The sequence below is a fragment of the Ananas comosus genome, linkage group 3 (genome assembly GCF_001540865.1).
Source record: "Ananas comosus cultivar F153 linkage group 3, ASM154086v1, whole genome shotgun sequence".
NCBI lineage: Eukaryota > Viridiplantae > Streptophyta > Magnoliopsida > Poales > Bromeliaceae > Ananas > Ananas comosus.
In genome coordinates, this window is record NC_033623.1 from 15526251 (window position 1) to 15547675 (window position 21425).

General features: G+C 38.8%; 2 protein-coding genes and 1 pseudogene across 2 annotated transcripts; 2 read left to right on the plus strand and 1 right to left on the minus strand.

Moving 5' to 3' along the window:
- On the minus strand, positions 1219-6931 carry LOC109707866. The gene is made up of 7 exons (XM_020229392.1): positions 6770-6931; positions 5220-5591; positions 4297-4773; positions 3720-4091; positions 2759-3295; positions 1948-2319; positions 1219-1847 (listed from the first exon to the last, which is right to left on the minus strand). Exons 1-7 carry the CDS (start codon positions 6929-6931, stop codon positions 1356-1358), a joined length of 2784 nt encoding a protein of 927 aa, XP_020084981.1. The 3' UTR covers positions 1219-1355.
- LOC109707884 (casein kinase II subunit beta-1-like) lies at positions 11456-16593 on the plus strand. Its single transcript, XM_020229409.1, has 5 exons — positions 11456-12009; positions 13058-13279; positions 15036-15145; positions 15244-15409; positions 15974-16593. The coding sequence occupies exons 1-5, from the start codon at positions 11775-11777 to the stop codon at positions 16102-16104; spliced, it is 864 nt and encodes a 287-aa protein (XP_020084998.1). The 5' UTR covers positions 11456-11774; the 3' UTR covers positions 16105-16593.
- Positions 17905-21224, plus strand: LOC109708186 (annotated as a pseudogene).

The window sequence follows — 21425 nt, forward strand, 5'->3', positions numbered from 1 at the left end:
CTCGGAGTCGGTAAATGGATTCCTATGCCCAGGCCCCAGGTGCTGTTTATTTTTACTTCTTTTGTTTTTTTGGCAAAAAGGTAATCGAATAAAAAGTGAAAAAAAAATCACGGATAACCCCTTCGCTATTTACGTATTATAATAAGATCCTTCTTCTTCCTTTTTTTTTGTACTTATAAATGATTCGATTTTAAACTTTCACTGTTTCACATGACTTTGGTCTTTTGCTCTTCAATGACTTTCATTATTTTATAATTTTTAGTTATTTTTAATTTATATAGAAATAAGTGAATTGTTTATGAGTTTTTATAATACTAACATCTTTTATTACAACCAACTGTTACTAAAGCAAGTGGCAAACGCCTTGGCGGTTAGTACTTGAGACACAAGTTCGAATCCTAGTTGATTCACATTTTCAGCTAAGTTTATTTCTAAATGAAATAAACGAAGCGGGTAGCGTGCTATCTATCTCTAAAAAAAAAAAAAAAACATCTTTTATTATAATAGAATTTTTCAACTGCAACAGTGAAATAGACTTATTTTAATACTTTACATTCGGTTAACTATTTTTTCAAGGGAAGGAACTGTACAGTTTAAAATTGAAGAGGGTTTGTAGCTTAGCTTTATAGAGTGTCCCATTCCTTTTCATCTCAATAAGACATAAGTGAATGAGGATGTTTTTGCTTTAATTTTAAGTGTTTACTAAATCACAATAAGAGGTAAGTTCTAATATTCTGCCATCTGCATGTCACAAATTTCAGATTTCAATAGAATAGAATGCAGTAAAATTAATAAAATATTTAACATAATTGTAAAATTTTTTGTTGCATTTTACTGGCGGGGTATTTAAATTCGAGTTTTATCTCTATCGATCTACAAACGCAAAAGTTTGTAGAGCTTTTGGTTGCTTTTACCAAAAAAGTGTTTGAAACTTTTGCTGCTGCGAGAGATGAAATAGAAGATTTTATGTTCCACAACTAAAAGCTTTAATTTGAACCTTCTATTTGTGGAAGTCCAGCCGAATCCAAGTTAAGATAAAAGGAGCTTTTAGTGTTTGAATAATATAATGTTATGAGCCTTCTCTATGTAATGATATAAGCACCTCATTTTCCTTTTTTGTTAAAAGATGCATCACCTTAACCTCACCTTATCTTTCTTAATTTCTCCAGTATGCAATATCTAAATTTCACCTTTAGAAATTTCATACATATCCTCGTTACGCAGAACTCGTGACTTAGTCTCTTAGCATATTAATACGCGCTATTCTTGATTTAGGATGTCCGAGTAATGCTGCTTCCCCTCTGCTCTTCTTCGATGTACAGTAAACAAGCGAAGCAAGATATTGCGTATCGGAGCTAAATTGTAATATCTCTCTTCCACGACTCTTTACATGCTCTATGTTCAGGCCATGTGACTGTTGAGCCATTAAAGCCTCTCGAAGTTTCTAGAACGGCTTTCAGATCGGTAAGCTTTGCACTTACGCTGCGACAGCAATTTGCGTGTACAGTTGTCACCTTCTTAGCATCTGTGCTGTCGGAACAGAAGCCGCTGAAGTATGCTGTGTCCAAGAACCTCACCTTCACACCTAACTTCCCGAATGCGCCCTGAGATATCATATGTCTCAGCACATCTTGCTCTTTCATGCCTTGCGAGTTATTCCTCGATCCATACCATTCGTCGAATAATGCAATGGTTTTGTTATTCGAAGCAACGAAGAAGAAACCTGTGTTAACGGAGTTATTACTGTCAAATGGCCGGCCGTTGAATCCATCGCAGCTTATTTGCAAATCTTCCTTATAATTGTTTAACTTCGTGAACGGGTTTTTCAGCCAAACAATATCCATATCCTATAGATGAAGAGAAAAAGTATGTTAAGAAGCTATCGCGTGGAACTCTTTTCGAAGTTGTAGGGATGATAGAATATTAGCTTCAGTGTTTTTAACTCACTGTGAAAATGAAGTTGTACCCATGCTGCAGAACATTTCTAAGTAAGAGAACCCTTTGCCACATCATCTCGATGAAACCCTCGGTCATGTAGAGCTGTTCTTTGGAGTAGTTTCTTCCCATTGTGTTGAGCTTGTAGCAATTGAGTTTTAGAAGCTTGCAGCGATCAAGAGCCGTCTGATCTGCAGCGACAAGGAGAAGATGTTTGATCAAGTGCTCGGTATCATCCCCTTCTTTAAAGCTTTGGAGAAAGAGGTCTAACAAGCCATTTTCCTCTGCATATGCCTTGTTTAGAAAAGTTATGATCAAGGTCTTGCTTTCCATAGAAGCACTTTGTAGAGCTACCTCTAACTTATCTTCTGGGGCGCGCGTTGTCTAGCACAAATCATGAAAACATGTGAGCTCATTGCTAATTTAGTTATTGGAAGGGTAAGAAACAAAAATCCATCAACTTTTTACTTACTGCAATTTGACTTCATCTAGTTTAATTGGTGCAAGTAAGATTACAGATCTTCTCTTCGGTTGCAATTTGGCCCACAAAGTTTTACTTGGAGAATATGAACTCAGTAGTCCTTCAAATATTTGTAAGTTCGACTTGACGCCAAATGTAAACTATTTGGTGCTAAAATTAGGTTTGGTGCAAAACTCACCATAACATTAAATAGATGCTGATCTTTTGTACCATAGCAAACTGTTTGGGCCAAATTACTATATGAACTGAGTTTGTGGGTTTTGAAACTGAATAAAATTTAGTGGATCAAATTGCAAATAAGAAAATTAGTTTGTTTCATGATTTTACCCTATTTATAATTACTGTTTCTTGTGATCCAGCCTTTATAGTATTATAAGCATCAAATATGACCTTAGTTCTCACCTCCCATGAATCATGGCATGCTTTGTGTGCAGGCCAGATGATATTCGATGTAGCGTCAAACGTCTTCCAGGAATCAAGAACAGCAGTGAGATCGGCGATCTTGGCTTTCTTAGTACGGCAACAATTTGCGTGGACGGTTGTCACTTTATTGTAATCCCTGCTGTCCGAACAGAACCCGCTGAAGTACTCAGTGTCCAGGTACCTCACTTTCATTCCTAACCGCCTGAATGCGCCTTCTGATTTCATGTGGTTCAGCACATCTTGTTCTTTCATGCCTTTTGAGTTATTCCTCAATGCATACCATTCATCGAATAAAGCTGTTGTTTTGTTGTTCGAGGTTACGTAGAAGAATCCGGTGTTGATGCCGTTGAAATCGTCAAATGGGTTGCCGTTAAACCCATCACAACTAAATTGCATGTCTTCTGTGTTCTTGTTTAGCTCTAGAAATGGGTTTCTTAGCCACATTACATCTGTATCCTAATAATTATGAAGAAAAGACCTTAGTATAACTGTTCAATGCATCATAGCAAGTATTTTGTAAGTTCGAAGTATGGTTGCTTAAAATCAGACGCGAACTAGTTCCCTCGTATTTATCAAGGGGCTCGTTTAGCCCGGTTGCAGGCTTGCAGCATCTGCAAAGTGCTGTCTAAAGAAGTACTAACAACTTTTTTCATTCAAGTTCCGTTAACGGCTTCCTATAAATTAGAAGCGCACGGTTCGTATTGCAGCTTCTACCTGTAGGCCCAGAAGCACATTTCACTTGCTGTCGTTGCAAAATCTCGAAACATTTTGTTCGTTGAATCTGCCAACTGCTTTTTCGAGTAAAGAAGCTGTTCTAGAAACAAAGCGAAGGGAACTACATTCCGGACACAAACATAACTATAAATGCTGTTGAACTTACTGTGAAAACAAAGCTGTATCCATGCCTGAGAACATCTCCGAGAAAGCGAGTTCTCTGCCACATCATCTCGATGAAGCCGCTGGTCATGAAGAGCTGCTCTGTGGATAAGTTTGTGCCCTTGCTATTCAGCTGGTAACAATGGAGATCTAATTTCTTGCATCGGTCAAAGGCCGTCTGATCCACAGCAACAAAGAGAAGGTATTTGATCAGGAATTTTGTTTCCTCCCCTTCCCTTAAGCTCTTAAGGAAGAGATCTATCATGCCGTTCTCCTCTGCGTAGGCCTTATTCAGTACAGTGATGATCAAAGTCTTGTTTCCCATGGAAGCACCTTTTAGAGCTTTTTCTAGCTTATCCTCTGTAGCAGCTTTTGTCTGTCCAGGACCAAAAGAAAAAAGAAATCCATTAACTTCTTCTTGTCACAGTATTACACTTTTAATCCTGTGCTCCGCATGACACAGCCGCGAAATATGTGTTCATATATTATACATACATGCATAACATGTGTATCTGTATCAAGTTAGAGAAAGGTTCTTATATCTAGGATTGGAGATTTTAAAAATAGGAGTAAGTTTTTACCTTCCACGAATTATGACATGCCGTGTGTGCCGGCCAATTCACGTTCAGCGTTCCATTAACAAATTTCTTCCAAACTCGAAGGACTGAGCTCAAATCAGAGATCTTGGCCTTCATGGTGCGGCAACAGTTGGCGTGGACGGTCGTCACCTTCTTGAAATCCCTGCTGTCTTGGCAAAACCCGCTGAAGTAGGCCGTGTCCAGGTACCTCACCTTCATACCTAACCGCCTAAATGCACCTTTAGATTTCATGTGGTTCAGTACATCTTGTTCTTTTACACCCTTCGAGTTGTTCCTCGAGGCATACCACTCATCAAACAAAGCTATTGTTTTGTTACTCGAGGCGACGAAGAAGAATCCAGTGTTGATGCCATTGAAATCATCGTATGGGTTGCCATTGAACATATCGATGCTCATTTGCATGTCTTCTTCTCGGTTCAGTTCCGAGAATGGATTCCTCAGCCACAATACATCCATATCCTGGTACCGGAGAGAACAGGTGTTAAGAAAAACCAACTAATGTTCTTTAGCAGGCAAAACTGTTCCATTCATCCATTTTGGTGATCATATGCCAAGTGCTATAAGGAATGCGCTAAACATGAAACACTTTTTAGAGATACTCACTTATATGCCCTTGAAAATGATCAGTTCACATATATTATCTCAGCAAAATTTTGAAACTTTTTATATATATGCCCTACAGAAACTTCATTTGTTGCCCTTGTGCCCGAAAAATACTCTTTGAAGTACCTCTTTTCCATGAACAAACCGAGTACTAGCGTCGTAAGAAACAGACACTATCAAAGGAAATGTGAATACTCATATGTGATAGATTATTTTGCAGGGGCATACATGAAACTAAATTGCATGCAAGAAGCTTGACGTAGAGGCGATTTTACACCAGCTCCAGACATTCTCGAACTCACCGTGAAAATAAAGCTGTATCCACGCTTGAGAACATCTCCAAGAAGGCAGATTCTTTGCCACATCATTGCGAGGAAACCCTCAGACATGAAGAGCTGCTCTCTCGAGAGGCTCGTGTTTGTCGTGTTCAGCAGGAAACAATGGAGATTTAAGTGTTTACAGCGGTTAAAGGCCGTCTCGTCTACGGCAACAAGTAGAAGGTGTTTGATCAGGGACTCTGTGTCCTCTCCTTCCCTTAAGCTCTTAAGGAAGAGATATAGCAATCCATTTTCCTCGGCATACGCCTTGTTCAGTACACTGATGATCAGAGTTCTGTTTTTCATGGAAGATCTTCGAAGGGCTATTTCTAACTCATCTTTTGGTGCAGCTTTTCTCTGGCAACAAACAAGAACCAAAATGCATGAGCACAGTAATTTGAGAAAAGAGAGAAAATGGTACTGAGATAAACAAGTTCCTTAAGTTCGTTAGGATTTTCCAAGTAATTAAAATTTCGGTGACATTGAGAAAGTTTTTGCTACCCAGGTACTCTTTTTTCTCCTCCTTACCTTTTTCCTTTTTTTTTTTATTTTAACTTATTACAATATTTTATTTATATATCATTAGGGATCTCCCCAAATTTTGTGACCCAGTAACAGTTGGTCTGATGTTCTTAAATGATGATTTTGGCTACTATTTGGGAATGAATATGTTGGTTTGACTTATGAGTCTCGATACATGCTTAGTAAATGAGTAGCTACTTTTGTCGTATAAAGGAGCTCAAAGGGTCAATCTAGGTAAAAATATAAACATTACAAAAACAAAGTATAAATGTGTGAGTTCGCATGTGCATACCTTGGTAAGATATACTGGGATATATGGTATGAAAGGGTTCGTATCTTTGTCCTGATTTTTAAAAATAATTTTTTAAAAAAAATGTAATATGAAATAATATAGGAGAGCATGGTGGACTGTTTGTAATTCTTACATCCATGATGTTTGTTTGATAATAAAAAATATAAACTTGAAAGCAACTCTTTTTGCTTCTAATTTTTTTTTTTATAAAAACTGTCATTCATCACTTCGTTTGTTTGGCAACAAATAATAAAATTAAACATGGAAGTGATTTTTTTTTGCCAATTTTTTTAAAAAAATTTGTCATCCATTGCTTAGTTGGAATGCAATTAGAGAGAAGTCTTTTTATCAATATATCAAATTATGTTGAAATAACATTTTAAAAAAAGTTGTAAAAAATAACAACAAGACCAAAGAAGCTCATACTTTACTGGTTAGGTGAAGTCATGCGGAGAAACTATGCCATGGGAGAATTCAAATGTAGATGCATAACAGGAAGAAAACTAGAAAAGAATTCAAACATGCAAATATTGGTGACTCAATTTTCTAAATAACTATTAAAGTATAGATAAATATAGAGATATTAGAAATCTCCAAATTAATCTGCACATTAAGGAAAAGAAAATCAATATTAATATCCACCAAGTTACAATCTCCATTAAACACATGCATATACAACTTCAATTCACAAAGGAAAGATCTACGGTAAAGTGAGACATACCGTGATCGGTACGCGCTGGAACCAGGAGAAGAGCACTGAGTCCTCCTTCGCAGGCCACAAGCAAGTATATGTGCCAGCGAAGATCAGAAGAGAGATGATAACAAGGCCGACAAAGCGGTGGGAGGCGCGTTCCATCCCAGTGAAACTCGTCGAGGAGGCCATTTTCGGATTTAAGGTGTTGATAAACCTTCAAGGGAGGAAGATGAACAATATTAGCCAACATATATATAATTGATCCTATATAAAGATTTGGTCTCTCTCTCTCGAGCAAGGTGTGGGACTATGGATAGTTGTGTTTTGTGTGAACAACTAATTTCAATACGCTAGCAAGTACGTAGCCAAGTCATGCAAGTTAGTCCCCTTCTTTGTTATGTGCATGCTTGGTGCAAACATTTTTTTTCACTTGAGAGGGAGAGAGAGAGAGAGAGAGAGAGAGAGAGAAAATGAGAGTCTTCGCTAGAAGTAACACATTGTAATGCAAGTTTAGTGGACTCCTTTGATATGTAATAGTCCCCTTCTTTCTCTTGCTTTATTCTTATTGGCGCGGGAGTTAAATTTAACAACAAAAAAGGTGTTAAACTTGCTTTGCGCAATAATTTCTACGCTAGAAAGATACATAGAGAGAGAGAGTGTGCTTATGCTAGTACCTAAGTACCTTCCTTTGATATATAATAGTCCCCTTATTTCTCTTGTTTTATTCGCAAATCAATTCTAAATGTACACCTATAGAATATAGATATATATCGTATATGCATTACACTTTCTATTACTAAGAGTTATCTACAAGTACTGACTGTCCCTAGAGCAAGTGGCGAAGGGCTTGGTGGTTGGTACCCGAAGTCTCAAGTTCGAATTCTAGTTGATTCATATTTTTAGCTAAATTTATTTCTTAATGAAATAAACGAAGCGGGTAGCGTGCTATCTATCTCTAAAAAAAAAAGGAATTATCTACGAATCTTTTTATTTCTTATTAATTTCGTTTATAAAAATAGGTTTTTTTAGAGAGAGAGAGAGAGTTGAAGTGTTTTTTTTTTTTTTTCCGTATTTGACTCTCACGAACTTCTATGTTCATGAATAAAGTTTTGGTACCTCAAATCTTAAGCAACACGATGTCAAATTGCCGGAGTATACGGGGATACGTTTCCTTAATTCACCCTCTCCCATGCGAGATGCCCCTGTTATCACATTCGCATCGTGTAGATCGATGCATCAAATTAATAGACGAGAATTAAAAATATATATATACAATGCCGTAACTCTCTATTCTCTTAATTGACATTTAAATGTATTCTCTCTCTCTTTTTCCTCTTTTGAGCAACTAATTGATACAAAGTTGTATTAAGCGTAATACGAAGGTCACGGGGGAGCATGTGATCATGGTTGTAATTAGCTCTCTAATATTATCGTAACTGTTTGATGCGTAATAAATGTTTGAGACGCTTCAGGAGAGAGCATGTGACCACATTATCACCAAATTAAGGAGATTTTTTTATACAAACGATATTATTAGATTTGGATTGGAAATTATATAATTTCACAGCTACAAAAATTGGTTCATTTAAGGAAAATCTAGTTTTGTACTTTGATCACTACATTAAAAGCTACTTCCAAGTTCGTAAATTAATTCACATGCAAAAAACAAATTAAAACTTTGGTTATGTTTTTCTCAAACAATGTTCCAAAATTATTTCGACATGTGTTGAGTTATAACAGATAGTTTTCCTTAATTGAACCTTTTCACTATTAACCGATTGAATTTGACCGAATTCAATAAATCTGATATGCTTTTTATAAATTAAAATGGTAAATTAATTCGATTAGAGGGGGAAAAAAATCCCACCTGATAGGATGATTTGTTACCACCATTGGAGCACGTTTTCTCATCCTCTAACAAGTACTCTTGGCGAAAGTGTGTGAGAAATTTAAAAAGAATGAGAGAGAGAAACAAATATAAGTGAAACTTATTGCTATAGATGAGGTGGCTCAGATAATAAAAATGATTCATAGTAATATTTCTCCACGTAGATATGATCTTTCGAAACATCCAACTAGATCCCCTCGTGGCGGTGTACAGATTTAAGGAGCTGCTGAAATTCTGGGAGCTATGTGTATAAACTGCTAGACATGCTACCATAGCTTCTTTTCTTTTTTTTTTGTTTCGCGCCCCTCCTTCGAGGCCCTGGCTGTCTCACCCATGTAGCCTAATTCATATTTTCAATGAATGAAGCAGGTAGCATGCTACCTTTTCTCAAAAGTAATATTTCTACACATAGATTATGTAATTTAGAAAGGCATTAAATTAATTGAAATTCTTCTATTAAATGGAAAACAAGAATGGAAGGTGAATTTATCACTGTTTAAATCCATTTTAAATTTAGAAAGAATTTAAAGCAGATTCATTAGAGTGTTGAAAACGTACTTGAGTTATTTTAGATTATTAACAAAACAGAACAAGGCGTATATAAGTAAGAGTCCAGGAATTAAAGCGATCGAAAGCTCTAGAAAATACATTCATTCATTATTAACTAATCAACTAATGAAGAAACGCATAAAAACATGACATGTGGCGTAAAAACTAATTAACCCTCGCACACTGCACGACTTTTAAAGTGTAATACTAGTGTAGAGACCCGCGCGATGCAGCGGGTAGATAATAAAAGCAAAATTTAAAAATTGTAATAAAACTTATATTTACAGTTTATTGATATATAGAAAGTTATACCATATTAAATACATCCAATTTGCATGACTAAGTTCACATGGTGAGTAGGGGCCCCGCAAGGACCGGCTCAGCAGACACTTATATGGGCCGTGGCTTGGCTTCGCGGAATGATACTTCTCGAAGGAGACAATGTTCTTTAGAGGCTCCTTTTTTTCTTCTTCTTCATTATCTTCGTTAAGATAATGAGAGAAAGAGGGAGATGAGTGTGGAGTGGGAGATTAGAAGATAATATATTTTTTTATGATGCATAAAAAAAAATTACAAAAGAGACGGGTGGGAGATTAATGGAAAAGAGTTACAAAAGAGATAGGGTGAGAGATTAATGGAGGAGGGGAGTGAATTAAAGTTATAAAGCTCACTCATTGATGGAATATTAATATGATGCATATAATTAAATATTGCACCTTACATGTAATTAGATGAGTGGGGATGTGAAGGGTTGGGCGGTGAGAAGAGGAGAAGGCGATTTGATTTAAAGTTTGATTTAAAGTTGCATGTAAATGTAATTAGAGGAGTGAGAAGGTGAAAGGTTGGGTGTTGAGAAGATGAGAAAGTGGTTTGATTTAAAGTTGGGTTATGAGAATAAAAGATAACATGCCACGTGGTAAAAAATATTGTGGCTTCATATAGGTTTATAGATAAATTGTTTTTTTTTTTTTTTTTGAGAAATAGATAGCACGCTACCCGCTTTGTTTATTTCATTTAGAAATAAATTTAGCTGGAAATGTGAATCAACCAGGATTCAAATTTGGATCTCGGATACCAACGACCAAGCCCTTTGTCACTTGCTCTAAGGATAGTCGGTATAATATAAATTGTTCTCTCATGTGTGGTAACGTTACGGTGCCTTGAATCTGAAGCGAGGGTGTGAATGTGTGATGTACAAAGTTGCCTTATTCTGGAGATGAGCTCCTCCCGAGGATTTTTCCCATGCGGAATAAAAAGTTGTTTTTCCCACTCGAATTACCATACTATGTAATGTGACCGTTCCCATTATTAAGGACTGGCAAATAAATTGAGAATACTTAAGCGTCATTGTAAATCACAAATTATTCTTCCAAAGTATGATCTGATTTCAGTATTACTGGTTTTTTTTTTTTTATGAAAGACTTTGTACATTACATTTCAAAAGTTGAAGGAGTACAATCAACCATGGCTAACTTAGTTGGCGTCTGAGATTCTAAATTCGAATCATAATTATTTAATATTTTTTTAAAAATTTTATTTTTAAAAAATAAATAGATAGCATGTTACTTTTCTCTCTCTAGAAAAAATAATTAAAGAGGGATAGATATGTTATAACGTGAACAATTTCAGCAGAATAAATAAGTTCGAAGAGACCTTTTGTACCAAGGCTGGTCTCGTCGGAGCGCTCTAAAATAACTTGTCGTTATTATTATTATATACTTTTGGGAGGAAAAAAAGTTAACCATTGTCATTATTATATATAGAGAGAGAAGATAAGAAATAATATAAAACCTTCAAAACTAAACTTAGGAAAGATAGTAAATATGGCGCTTAAATCTTAATAAAAAAGAACATGGTGATTTGAGAAAAACACACTCGCGCACAAACACTCTCAAATGGGCCTACGCATTAAAGCACAAATATTTTGGCAACATGTTTCCAAGGATCCATCAGTTGCTAGAGCAGTTGTTCGGTACTCTCATTGCAGTACTATTAATCATGAGTTTGAATTCGGAACCTTTACGGATTTTCAGAGTCTCAGAAAAGAAGAAGAAGAAGAAGAAGAGAACATGTACTTTTAGATCCATTAACGAATCCACAATCAACCAAGGGGTCACATGGTCCGGCCCATTTATCATTACAGGCGGAGTGGGGCCCAATAACAGACCATCCGGACACGGGTAACAGATTAACGGTGAACCAACCCAAGAAACCCACCCGACCCGAACTACCTGATAAAAAAAAAAGATCTGATCGAATTTGAGGCCATATCTTTGAATTGAACCTCAACGTTTCTCGTAATTACAAATAGCTCCTCGTTCCTCTTCTCCACCTCCCCTTTCTTTCCTCTCTCCTGCTCTTCGGATTCACCGAGAACCCCCCAACCCTAGCGCGGAGGGTTCCTCCCATCTCCCCGATCTTCTTCCCCACGAAACCCTAACCCTAAACCTAATTTCTACGATTCAGGGGACTAAACCTAGTTTCTCCCCCTCTGTGCTCTTCTCTCGTAGTCCTCAAATCGATCTTCCGTGTTCGAAACCGAGAAATTTGGGCTCCTTTCATGGCTTGGTGAGGGAGATCGAAGAGGAGGGGGAGATGTATAAAGATCGAGGAGTCGCTGGGGCGAAGGCGGAGATCGGATCGTTGGATCGGAAGAGGATCAACGACGCCATGGACAAGAACTTCGAGAAGCCCTCGTCTTCTTCCGCTTCCCGTGGGTTGAATGGGAAGGAGAAGGATCGGTTCGTCGTGCCCTCGTCGTCGGCGGGGAAGCACCCGGACCCCCGGGACCCGCGCTCCTCCTCCCTCTCCAAGGACAAGTGCTCCGAAGGTTAGGGTTTCGATTGACCGCTTGCTCTTTCTCTGTTTCTTTGATATTTCCCTCGTGATTTAGATGATTGTGAGAAGGTATTGGACGATTCTCTGACGTGGGATCTCTTTTTTGTCCAAGAATTGGTGATTGGAGATGCAGATTTGGTGCGATGATTGTTTTTGCACATGATTGTTTGTTGCACAATTTATGTTTTAAATGTTTAGAAAACTTTCAGATGCTCAATATGAGACCTAATATGAATGAGACAGCTAATTCTGCTATGACATGCCATCGTTGAATTGTTATACACCCAAGTAGAAACCCTACCTTGGGTAACAAGTAGTGCTACAATTTAATAATCTAGGCGGTTAGTTCCATGGCAGGTGAAGGTATTGAATAGTTAATATTGTTGGTAAACTTTATCCATTCTTTAGATTTATACGGTTGCTAGCTCTAGATCAGCCTGGTTGCTATTCGTTATGTATGCACTTATAGATGCACATGTTGATACTATGCATGATTTACAGGCAAATTTTCTTTTCTAAATACTTGTTGGTGTCATTTATAACAGTTTTTTCAGGTGCTTATTCAGTAATTTGTGTGTTTACTTCTTCTTATCATTTGATTGAAAAATAGAGCTAGGCTAGAATACTTCTAGAAGTAAATAGGGTCGTTTACTTCCAAGCTGTTGCCGAAATTGGGGCATTTGAATTGACGTTTAGCACTGTTAAACATGATCTAGGGTATTTGAACCCTCTAGGTATTAAATTTCGTAATCTACATAGCATTCAAGTGGCTTAAAAATTGACAGATTTTAATGGCTATTATAAGATGAATTTGAACCCACATGATCACCAGGCAAATTATATCGTAATATTGTGAAATTTGGTTTCTAAGAAGTTCAAATAGTCTAGATCTTGTTCAACTGAATTGATCGATGCCCTACTGTCGAAAACAACATGTAAGTAAATGACCACGTTTACTTCTAGGAGTATTCTAGCCTAGCTCTGAATAATTTATCCTGGATCTACAGTAGTGTAACCTTGCCTCTCAATGTTTTAAACAGATGAATCTGAATCTGACAGTGAAGAATCAGATCTTAGTGCTTATGATGATGGAGAAGACACATCGTGGATATCATGGTTCTGTAACTTAAGAGGGAATGAATTCTTCTGTGAAGTTGATGATGAGTACATACAAGATGATTTCAACCTTTGTGGGCTAAGCAGTCAAGTTCCTTATTATGATTATGCTCTTGATCTTATCTTGGATGTTGAATCTTCTCATGGTAAGCTTGATTTTATTATTTAAGAAGATGCTAGCTTATTAGCCATATGAAAATATGAAGCAAAAGACATTGATAATTTTGATTCGTATAACTAGTTTTCAATAAGTAGTTCTTGAGTCTATGTGTTGTTGAATATATATATGTTTGCATTCATTTTGTGATATTGTTGCATATCCAAAATATCATATTCTAATTGCATTTTCTTTTTAAAATGCTTTTTGGAGACATCATGGATTTTTATTTTGAAATCAATCATTCACATTCTTTCTCTGTGAAGGTTTAATTGCCTTGGCTTGCATGGCTTAATTGAGAACTCTCTTTTTTTTCTTCGAATGGCTGCACATTTATGCTATTTTTTTTGTTTGGTAAGGCCGTTGACTATATTGGGTCTCTTTTTAAGAGTTGCAAACAACTTCTAAGCATCTTTAATGTATAACTAAGCCTCTTATGTAGACATCACATATTAAAGCCAATCAAAGTTGTTTACTTCTTGATGATTTTTTGCATCAGATCCATTTATTTGTCTTCAAAATTTTCTTCGTTGCTGATGCTACGAAACTTTCATGATCAAGAATTAATTTGCTTATTCATACTAGTTGTAGTTTTGATGACTCTACCCATCTGAGCCTTGGTTTTATGTGTATTTTGTGTTCTTTTATTTTGTCAAAACCAATCACATATATAGACACATTATTTTCCCATAAAAGTGTCGTAGTTTTTTCCTCCAAGTCTACACTCAGTCTCTCTTTTCTCTCTTGAATCTTCCTTTCATGCCTAGTATGCAAGTAATTTTGATGGTCAATCTACTGCCACAAGGCCATATTGGTTTCTAGATGCATGCCTTTGCCACGTAATGCTTATAAGGTCAGTTGCTTACATAGGTCAATAGTTTGAACCATAACTTTTGTTCTACTAGTTTTTATATTGTTGGTGTCCTGTATTGATGTTAGTGGCGGTCCCTTGGAATTTTGAAAACCTTGAAATCTCTTTTTTTTTTTGAGAGAGAGAAAGGTATCAAGCTACCACTTCGTTCATTTTTTAGAAATCAACTCAATTAGAAATATAAAGCAACTAGGTTTCGAACTTGAGACCTTAAGTACCAACCATCAAGCTCTTAGCCAACTGCGCTAGGTACGGTTGGTAAAGCCTTGAAGTCTTGTTAAGTAAGTTTGCCAACTTCATTTATGGTTCTTATTTTCAGTACACGGTTAAGTACTAATATAGGTATATATTTCTACTAATGTAAAATAGCATGTGCAATATACTTTGAAATATGCTACGTTTTTCCGTTCGGCTTTTTATTTCTTCTCTGAACCTTGATGTAATTCCATGCCTTTCATCTCGTGAGCATTTATGCATCATGTTTTGCTTTCCCTTATTTTCTTTTTTGCTTTTTTTTTTTCGTGATCTTGTTTTGGTTTTCTTCATTTTTGCTGTTAAAATCTAGTTCACCAACTGGTCTAAGGGCCTGTTTGATCAGCTGGATCTCCTATGAACACAAGTGCTGTTTAAGTATAGCCATTCACCGGGGCACGGCAGCTTTTTTGGGTACAATTCCCTAACAGCGTCCTGGTGGAAACAGAGGCTTCAAATTAGACCTTTTGCACTGGGGGCAGAAGCTGAACTTCAGCTTCCCGCCACAGCAAAAAGCTCCAATGCTTCTCGGAGCGGAAAAGTGGTACCAAAAGGCAAAAGCCTGGCGAGATGGGTAGTGGACCAATTTATATTGATGGCACTTGGTTATGTGAACGTGCAGGTGATATGTTTACAGAAGAGCAAAATGAGTTGGTGGAGTCAGCTGCAGAGATGCTATATGGTTTGATTCATGTTCGCTACATTTTAACTAGTAAAGGGATGGCTGCAATGGTACTACACTATTAATCCTAAGAGTCTCATGGTTGCATTTTCATGGTCTATCAGATTTGGTTGGTTACAACTATCTAAATTTTTTTTTTCTTTCGCAGCTTGATAAGTTTAAGAACTATGATTTTGGGCGATGCCCTCGAGTTTACTGCTGCGGCCAACCATGTCTCCCAGTTGGGCAGTCAGATATTCCTCGATCAAGTACTGTAAAAATATACTGTCCCAAATGTGAAGACATATATTATCCAAGATCCAAGTACCAAGGCAGTATCCTTTCATTCTTGATTGAGTTCTTGCTAGTACTTTGATGCTAATTCATTCATATTTTGTATGCATTTAGTCTCATTCTGGTGAACATTTTATCATTCTCTTTCCTCAAGCCACCAAATTAAATGTGAAATTGGCTGCTATCTATTTCCTCGGCTTCCAACTACGACTAGCATATGCATATATACCTTCTTTTCACCCTACTCTCTCAGGAAAATATTCATGTTTTCTGGATGGCCCCTTTGAAGCGTCTAGGAAAGTGCTATTTGACCATACGGCTGTTTGAAGAAGCACTAATAGCTTTTTTCAGTAAAAGTCTCTTTTACACCTTGCTATAGAGGGAGCAAAAGCAGAAGCTTGAAGTCAGATCATTTCCTTTTGGAACTAAAGAGTTCATTCAATTATGTCATATTTAACCATGGCATAGTTGTTAAAGCTCCCCATAATCTGTTTATTTGTAGTTAAAGAGCACACTCTCTGCCTTCTTTGGATTGTAGCGCTACATGGTACCTGCCTTTCATTCTGTCGTAATATCTCCTAGTTCATTCTCTTGACTCACCATAGATGTCGACGGAGCTTATTTTGGAACAACATTTCCACACCTGTTCCTGATGACGTACGGGCACCTCAAACCACAGAAGCCTTCACAGCGGTATATTCCCAGAGTATTCGGCTTCAAAATCCATAAGCCATGAGAAGGAAGACCGTAGCTTGCGAGGTGTAGCAAAGACGCGAGAAGATTATTGCTCCCTTCTCATCATCCTTTAACTTGGTGAAATGTTTGTAATGGGCTTAACTTCTTATGACGAAGCTGCTGTTTCACTTGATCTTGTTGTACCCGATGAGTAAGTGTAACTTATCGTTGCTATTTATTAACTTGTACTAGTAGCTATTTCCCCCCTCCCCCCCCCCTTTTTTTTGTTATATTCATTTTATCGAAGATTTCATGGGCTCCTCAACCTTGCGATCTTCGTTCTCAATTAAGATGCTGTTATGCTGCCGGCAAAAACTCACGGACGACTCACCAGTTTATGTATAATAATTGTGATCTTAGGTGGCGAGATATTCCACGTGTATTGTCTTGATGAATGGGTAATATTGTTATGGATGAATACGATTGTTATGGTGCTCATTCATCAAGATAATATCCATGGAACATTTCTTCTGACATGTTTTCGTGCCCAGTTTTCAATGTTCGTTGCCTTTGCGGATCGAGCTTAGTTTTCTTTTTCAGTTTTTTCCTCGTTTTGTCGACTGTCGATTCTAGCTGATGACGCGGATGTCTCACCCTGCTTTTGGCTGATGATGTGGGATTCTCATCCTTCTTGAAATTATGCCTTCTATGCTTGGCTAAACAGCTATGCACTCTCTATTATTATTACTATTTTTTATTGTTAATATAAAAGCAAATGGGCGATGCCAATTTAATTAAGAAAGAAACAAGCCAGTAGAAAATGTGCCACTAGATTCATTCAATTTCGATAGCCAACAGATACGGCGTTACCACTCGAACATAAACAGTCGATTAATGAGGAATCCCCTTAGTACTTATTCTCTTATATCTTATCCTAATTATTTTTGGTCATGTTGATGAAAGTGGTTTGGGATTGGCGGATTGCTAAGAAAAGAGGCAAAGTAAAATATTTTCTAGAGTCGTAGATGGTCATTGACATCATTAGGAAACACATTTTTTCATACTTCGGAGTGAAATATTTGCAAATATAGAAATTGTTACGGCTTCCTACCCAGTGAAAAATTTGTCTTAATTGTTGGCTTAGTCTTCGTAAGCATCTTCATAATTTGTAAATAAAGATGCAGATTTCAAAGAATAGTAAATAATAAAATGGAATAAACTAGTAATCGAAGGGTTCTCAATCACTCTCCTAAAATAAACCCATGACCAGTTCCCTCTTCCAACTCCCACAAAACCAGCAAGACCTCTCTCCTTTTATCAAAAAAAAAAAGAAAAAAAAAAAAAAGAGCTTTGTTGACATTTCTTTCTCTCATCCAACTATCCTAATAAAAGAATTAGTCTGATTACAAAGTAGTCCCTAATAAAAGTCTGATGCTGCTTATTTTAATTAAACTGAGAGAAAAAAAGTGTTAAAAAGTTAGATCTTAGAACAAAAAACTCACAGGTTGTCGAATTATGGATCATTTTCGAGAGTCGCAAACCAACATCTCATACTCTGTCCTATAAAAAGATATTCTTCCCCTTGTTTCAAATACATTAATAAAGGAGAAAATCATTTTCCACAAGAACTTAATGATTATTTCAAAAAAAAATATTTCTTGGGTTAGGAATGGATTTGTAATTTTGAGGAATTTCGATAAGAAGTTCTAAGATCTGACGCAAATGGGTACAGCTACAGGGACTATCCATACATTTTTTAACCAATAAATAAGCGAACAAGCCTAGTCATTCGTGGGCCCAAAGAAAACGATTTTAATTAAAAAAAGGAAAAATAATAAAAAATCATAGGTTTATAGAGAGCGAGAGAGAGAGAGAGAGAGAGAGAGAGTTTTCTAGGATTTGAATGTGGGGAGAAAGAGATAAGCCCAGTGGAGGCCCCCTCTCTCGCTTCGGTTGATGAAGCAGGCGCAGAAGCAGCGCGAAATTCTTGATTTAGATGCATCAGAAGCGCTCCGACTCTCTCATCGGAAAAGATAGCACCTTCGCTCTCTCTTCCGATCCCGCCCCCTCCGCTCCTTCGCCTCCCTTCTTCCCCTTCCATCATTTCCCCAACCCTAACCCTAACCCTAACGCTAATCCCCATCCCCATCACCATGCTCCTCTCTCCACCCCGCACAAGCGCCCTCTCATGACCGCCGCCGCCGCCGCAGCCGCCACCACCACCTACGCCGCCGCGCCTCCCCTCCGCGCGCCGCCGCCGCCGCGATCGCCGCCGCATCGCTTCCGGCCCCGCCACCCGCCTCGCCCTCCGCCGCTTCCTCCGCCGCCTCCACCTCCGCCTCCGCCTCTTCCTCCTCCTCTCCTTTCCCTTCCTCTACCTCCTCCTCAACCCCTCGTCGTCGTCGTCGTCCTCGTCCTCGTCCTCCTCCGCCCGCTCCTTCCTCCTCGACTTCCTCTCCGCCGCCGCCTTCTCCTCCGTGCTCCTCCTCGTCCTGCTCTACCTCTCCTTGAAGCCCCTCCCCTGCACCTCCCTCCGCCTCCTCCTCTCCCGCTCCTCCGCCCTCCTCCCCCGCTACTCCATCCCCGGCCGCCGCCGCCGCCCCGCGCCCGCCCGCGTCCTCTGGTCCATCGGCGACAAGCCCAAGCTCGATCGCCGTCCCGCTTCCGGCTCCTGGGTCCAGGTCTACAGCAACGGCGACGTCTACGAGGGCGAGTTCCACCGCGGCAGGTGCTCGGGAAGCGGCGTCTACTGCTACTACATGAGCGGGAGGTATGAGGGGGATTGGGTGGAGGACAAGTACGATGGGTTCGGGGTGGAGACTTGGGCTAAAGGGAGCCGATACAGGGGCCAGTATCGGCAGGGGCTCCGCCATGGCTACGGCGTGTATCGGTTCTACACGGGCGATGTGTACGCCGGTGAGTGGTCCAACGGGCAGAGCTACGGGTTCGGGGTGCACACCTGCGAGGACGGCAGCCGATACCTCGGGGAGTTCAAGCGGGGGGTCAAGCACGGCCTCGGGCTCTACCATTTCAGGTATAGATTACTACTCACTGGGCTCTGTTGAATTCTCTTATTTGTTCTTCGTATTCCTTCCTTTTCTGAATTAGGTGAACCAAATTCTTCAGTGGCCTTGCTATTTGTATCTTTGTGAATCCTTGTGTTTTTATGCCATTAACATTCCATTCTCGTTGTTGCTTTTATGTTCGGACGGTAACAGATTTGATTATTGTTGTACCTGTTAATGCCGAAACTGCCGGTACCTGCTCTTATGGTTGCTGTGCTACATGAAATTGTTCGTTACTTCTATGCCCTTTTGTTATTTTAAAAATTGTTTATTACGAAACCATCCTACATGGGCAAATTATGATGCCATGTTATCCCAATATTTCCTTATGCTGAACAATTTTAAAAGTAAAGTGAAAAAAAATGCTGATTTGCTGTTGAAATTAGGCCATAATCTTGAAGTTTGCTTATTAGGATGCAACTTGACATCTTTCTATCATCAAGCATTATCATGGCATGCCGTTCCAATATTAGCTAGCCAGCGTGCCATTTTAACTTTTGTTTTAATTGTCAATCACTGTCTTTAGTGGATGTTTGCTGCAGGACTTGACTGTAGAACATGATAAAATTCTAGCTATTTACTATACAAATCAAACTATAGTGAAGAAAAATCAAAATTTACATATAATTTGAGGGCATTTTATGGAATTCACTTGTGGAGGTCCTCTCAGGAAAGTTTCCGTACCCCGTTTGCTGCGTCTACAGTTGAATGACGAGAACTGATTAGTTAGTTTTGTTGGTACTGTTTTTAATTTTCCCATTGTGTTCTGAAGGAATGGCGACACCTATGCTGGAGAATACTTTGCAGACAAGATGCATGGTTTCGGGATTTATCACTTTGCAAGCGGGCACCGCTACGAGGGATCATGGCATGAGGGCAAGAGACAAGGCCTTGGGATGTACACATTCAGAAACGGAGAGACTCAATCAGGTCATTGGCAAAACGGCGCCCTCGATACTTTAAGCACCCAGAATGCTGTTCCTGGATCACCAATTGCTATTAACCACTCTAAAGTACTTAATGCTGTTCAGGTGCTCAACTTTCTTTCTTTACTTGTAGACCCTAAAGCAAAACACCTTCTCCCTTAATTGCTAGCCTTTCAACTGTTACAGTTGGCTCCCTGTCCTTCACGTTCGTTGCAATATTACCCTTCTTTTTAGATTCTTTATGTTGAATTGGACAATAATATCCATGTAAACCATCATGTAACTGACACAAAAGGCAACTTTGGGAGTTCTGATATGGTCATGATTGCTCGAATATCTCTATCCAATTTAACTAAGAAGCTTAGTGGGAAGGATTAGATTGTCCAATTGTAACAATCGAAAGTTTGGGGACCAGATTGAAACATTCTAAAAAGGTTTTGGGCCCCTGGTACAATTTACTTGATATCCCCCAAGGGCTAACACTCCTTTATGTTCAGGAAGCACGAAGGGCCGCAGAGAGGGCTTACAATGTGCCCAGGGTGGACGACCGGGCGAACAAAGCTGTCGCAGCAGCCAACAAGGCGGCCAATGCAGCTCGAGTAGCTGCAGTCAAAGCTGTTCAGAAGAGAATCCCAAATAGTAGCAGTGAGATTCCTCCAATCCCAGTTGTCTGAGAGGCCTTTACTCTGGATATACAAATACACTCACTTTAGAGAAAGCAGACTGGTGCCTTCTCTGAGCAAAGGTAACAAAGATACAGGGGCGAGGAGCACGCACCTCGGCGCAGCTTCGTGGAATCCCCGTCTTTTGTTGTTCTCATCATCTTTTCTCTCTTTTATAGACCTCGGAGAGCAAGGGAACTGCTTCGAGCAAACATTCAGTCATCAAAGATATAGCTGATTGAGGCCGCCAGGTTTCTCTTCGCTTTGTTTCATTGTAGTATGCAAATAGATGAGCGGCTAGGATTCAACCGCCTCTTTGCAGCTTGTATGTATAGGACTTTTTTTCCCCTCCCCTCCCCTAGTACTGGTGATAATTGCGAGTTGAGACCTCGTGCTAGTCCGATATTTCCATTCAGATATCGTAGTTTTCTGAAATGAGATGACAGTCATGATCAACGCGGCTCTGCGTTTGGCTTGTGGATATGCTTTCATGTTATGCTTAGTAATCATCAGGAACTCTTTTTTTCCTTTTCCTTTTTCTTGTTTTCTCTTTAAACTTTCTAAAAATAGAAATCCTAAGAGGGGGCTTTAATGGTAGCGTTCCTATCTATCTATCTATTATTACATGGAAGTTTGAGAAAAAGCAAAGCCTATACTGAAGGATATTATTGTATGTGGCGCGTTGTATGGAGAGCCACTAATGAAAAGATAATCTAATCAATTTATATA

Excerpts from the sequence above, each read along its gene's own strand:
- LOC109707866 (XM_020229392.1), bottom strand. The coding sequence starts at position 6,931 with ATGGCCTCCTCGACGAGTTTCACTGGGATGGAACGCGCCTCCCACCGC. Across the intron at positions 3,296-3,719 it reads GATACAGCTTTGTTTTCACA|GATACAGATGTAATGTGGCT; the intron begins GTAAGTTCAACA and ends CATAATTATTAG. Across the intron at positions 2,320-2,758 it reads AGGCTGGATCACAAGAAACA|ACAACGCGCGCCCCAGAAGA; the intron begins GTAATTATAAAT and ends GATTTGTGCTAG.
- LOC109707884 (XM_020229409.1), top strand. The coding sequence starts at position 11,775 with ATGTATAAAGATCGAGGAGTCGCTGGGGCGAAGGCGGAGATCGGATCG. Across the intron at positions 12,010-13,057 it reads CAAGGACAAGTGCTCCGAAG|ATGAATCTGAATCTGACAGT; the intron begins GTTAGGGTTTCG and ends TGTTTTAAACAG. Across the intron at positions 13,280-15,035 it reads GGATGTTGAATCTTCTCATG|GTGATATGTTTACAGAAGAG; the intron begins GTAAGCTTGATT and ends GTGAACGTGCAG.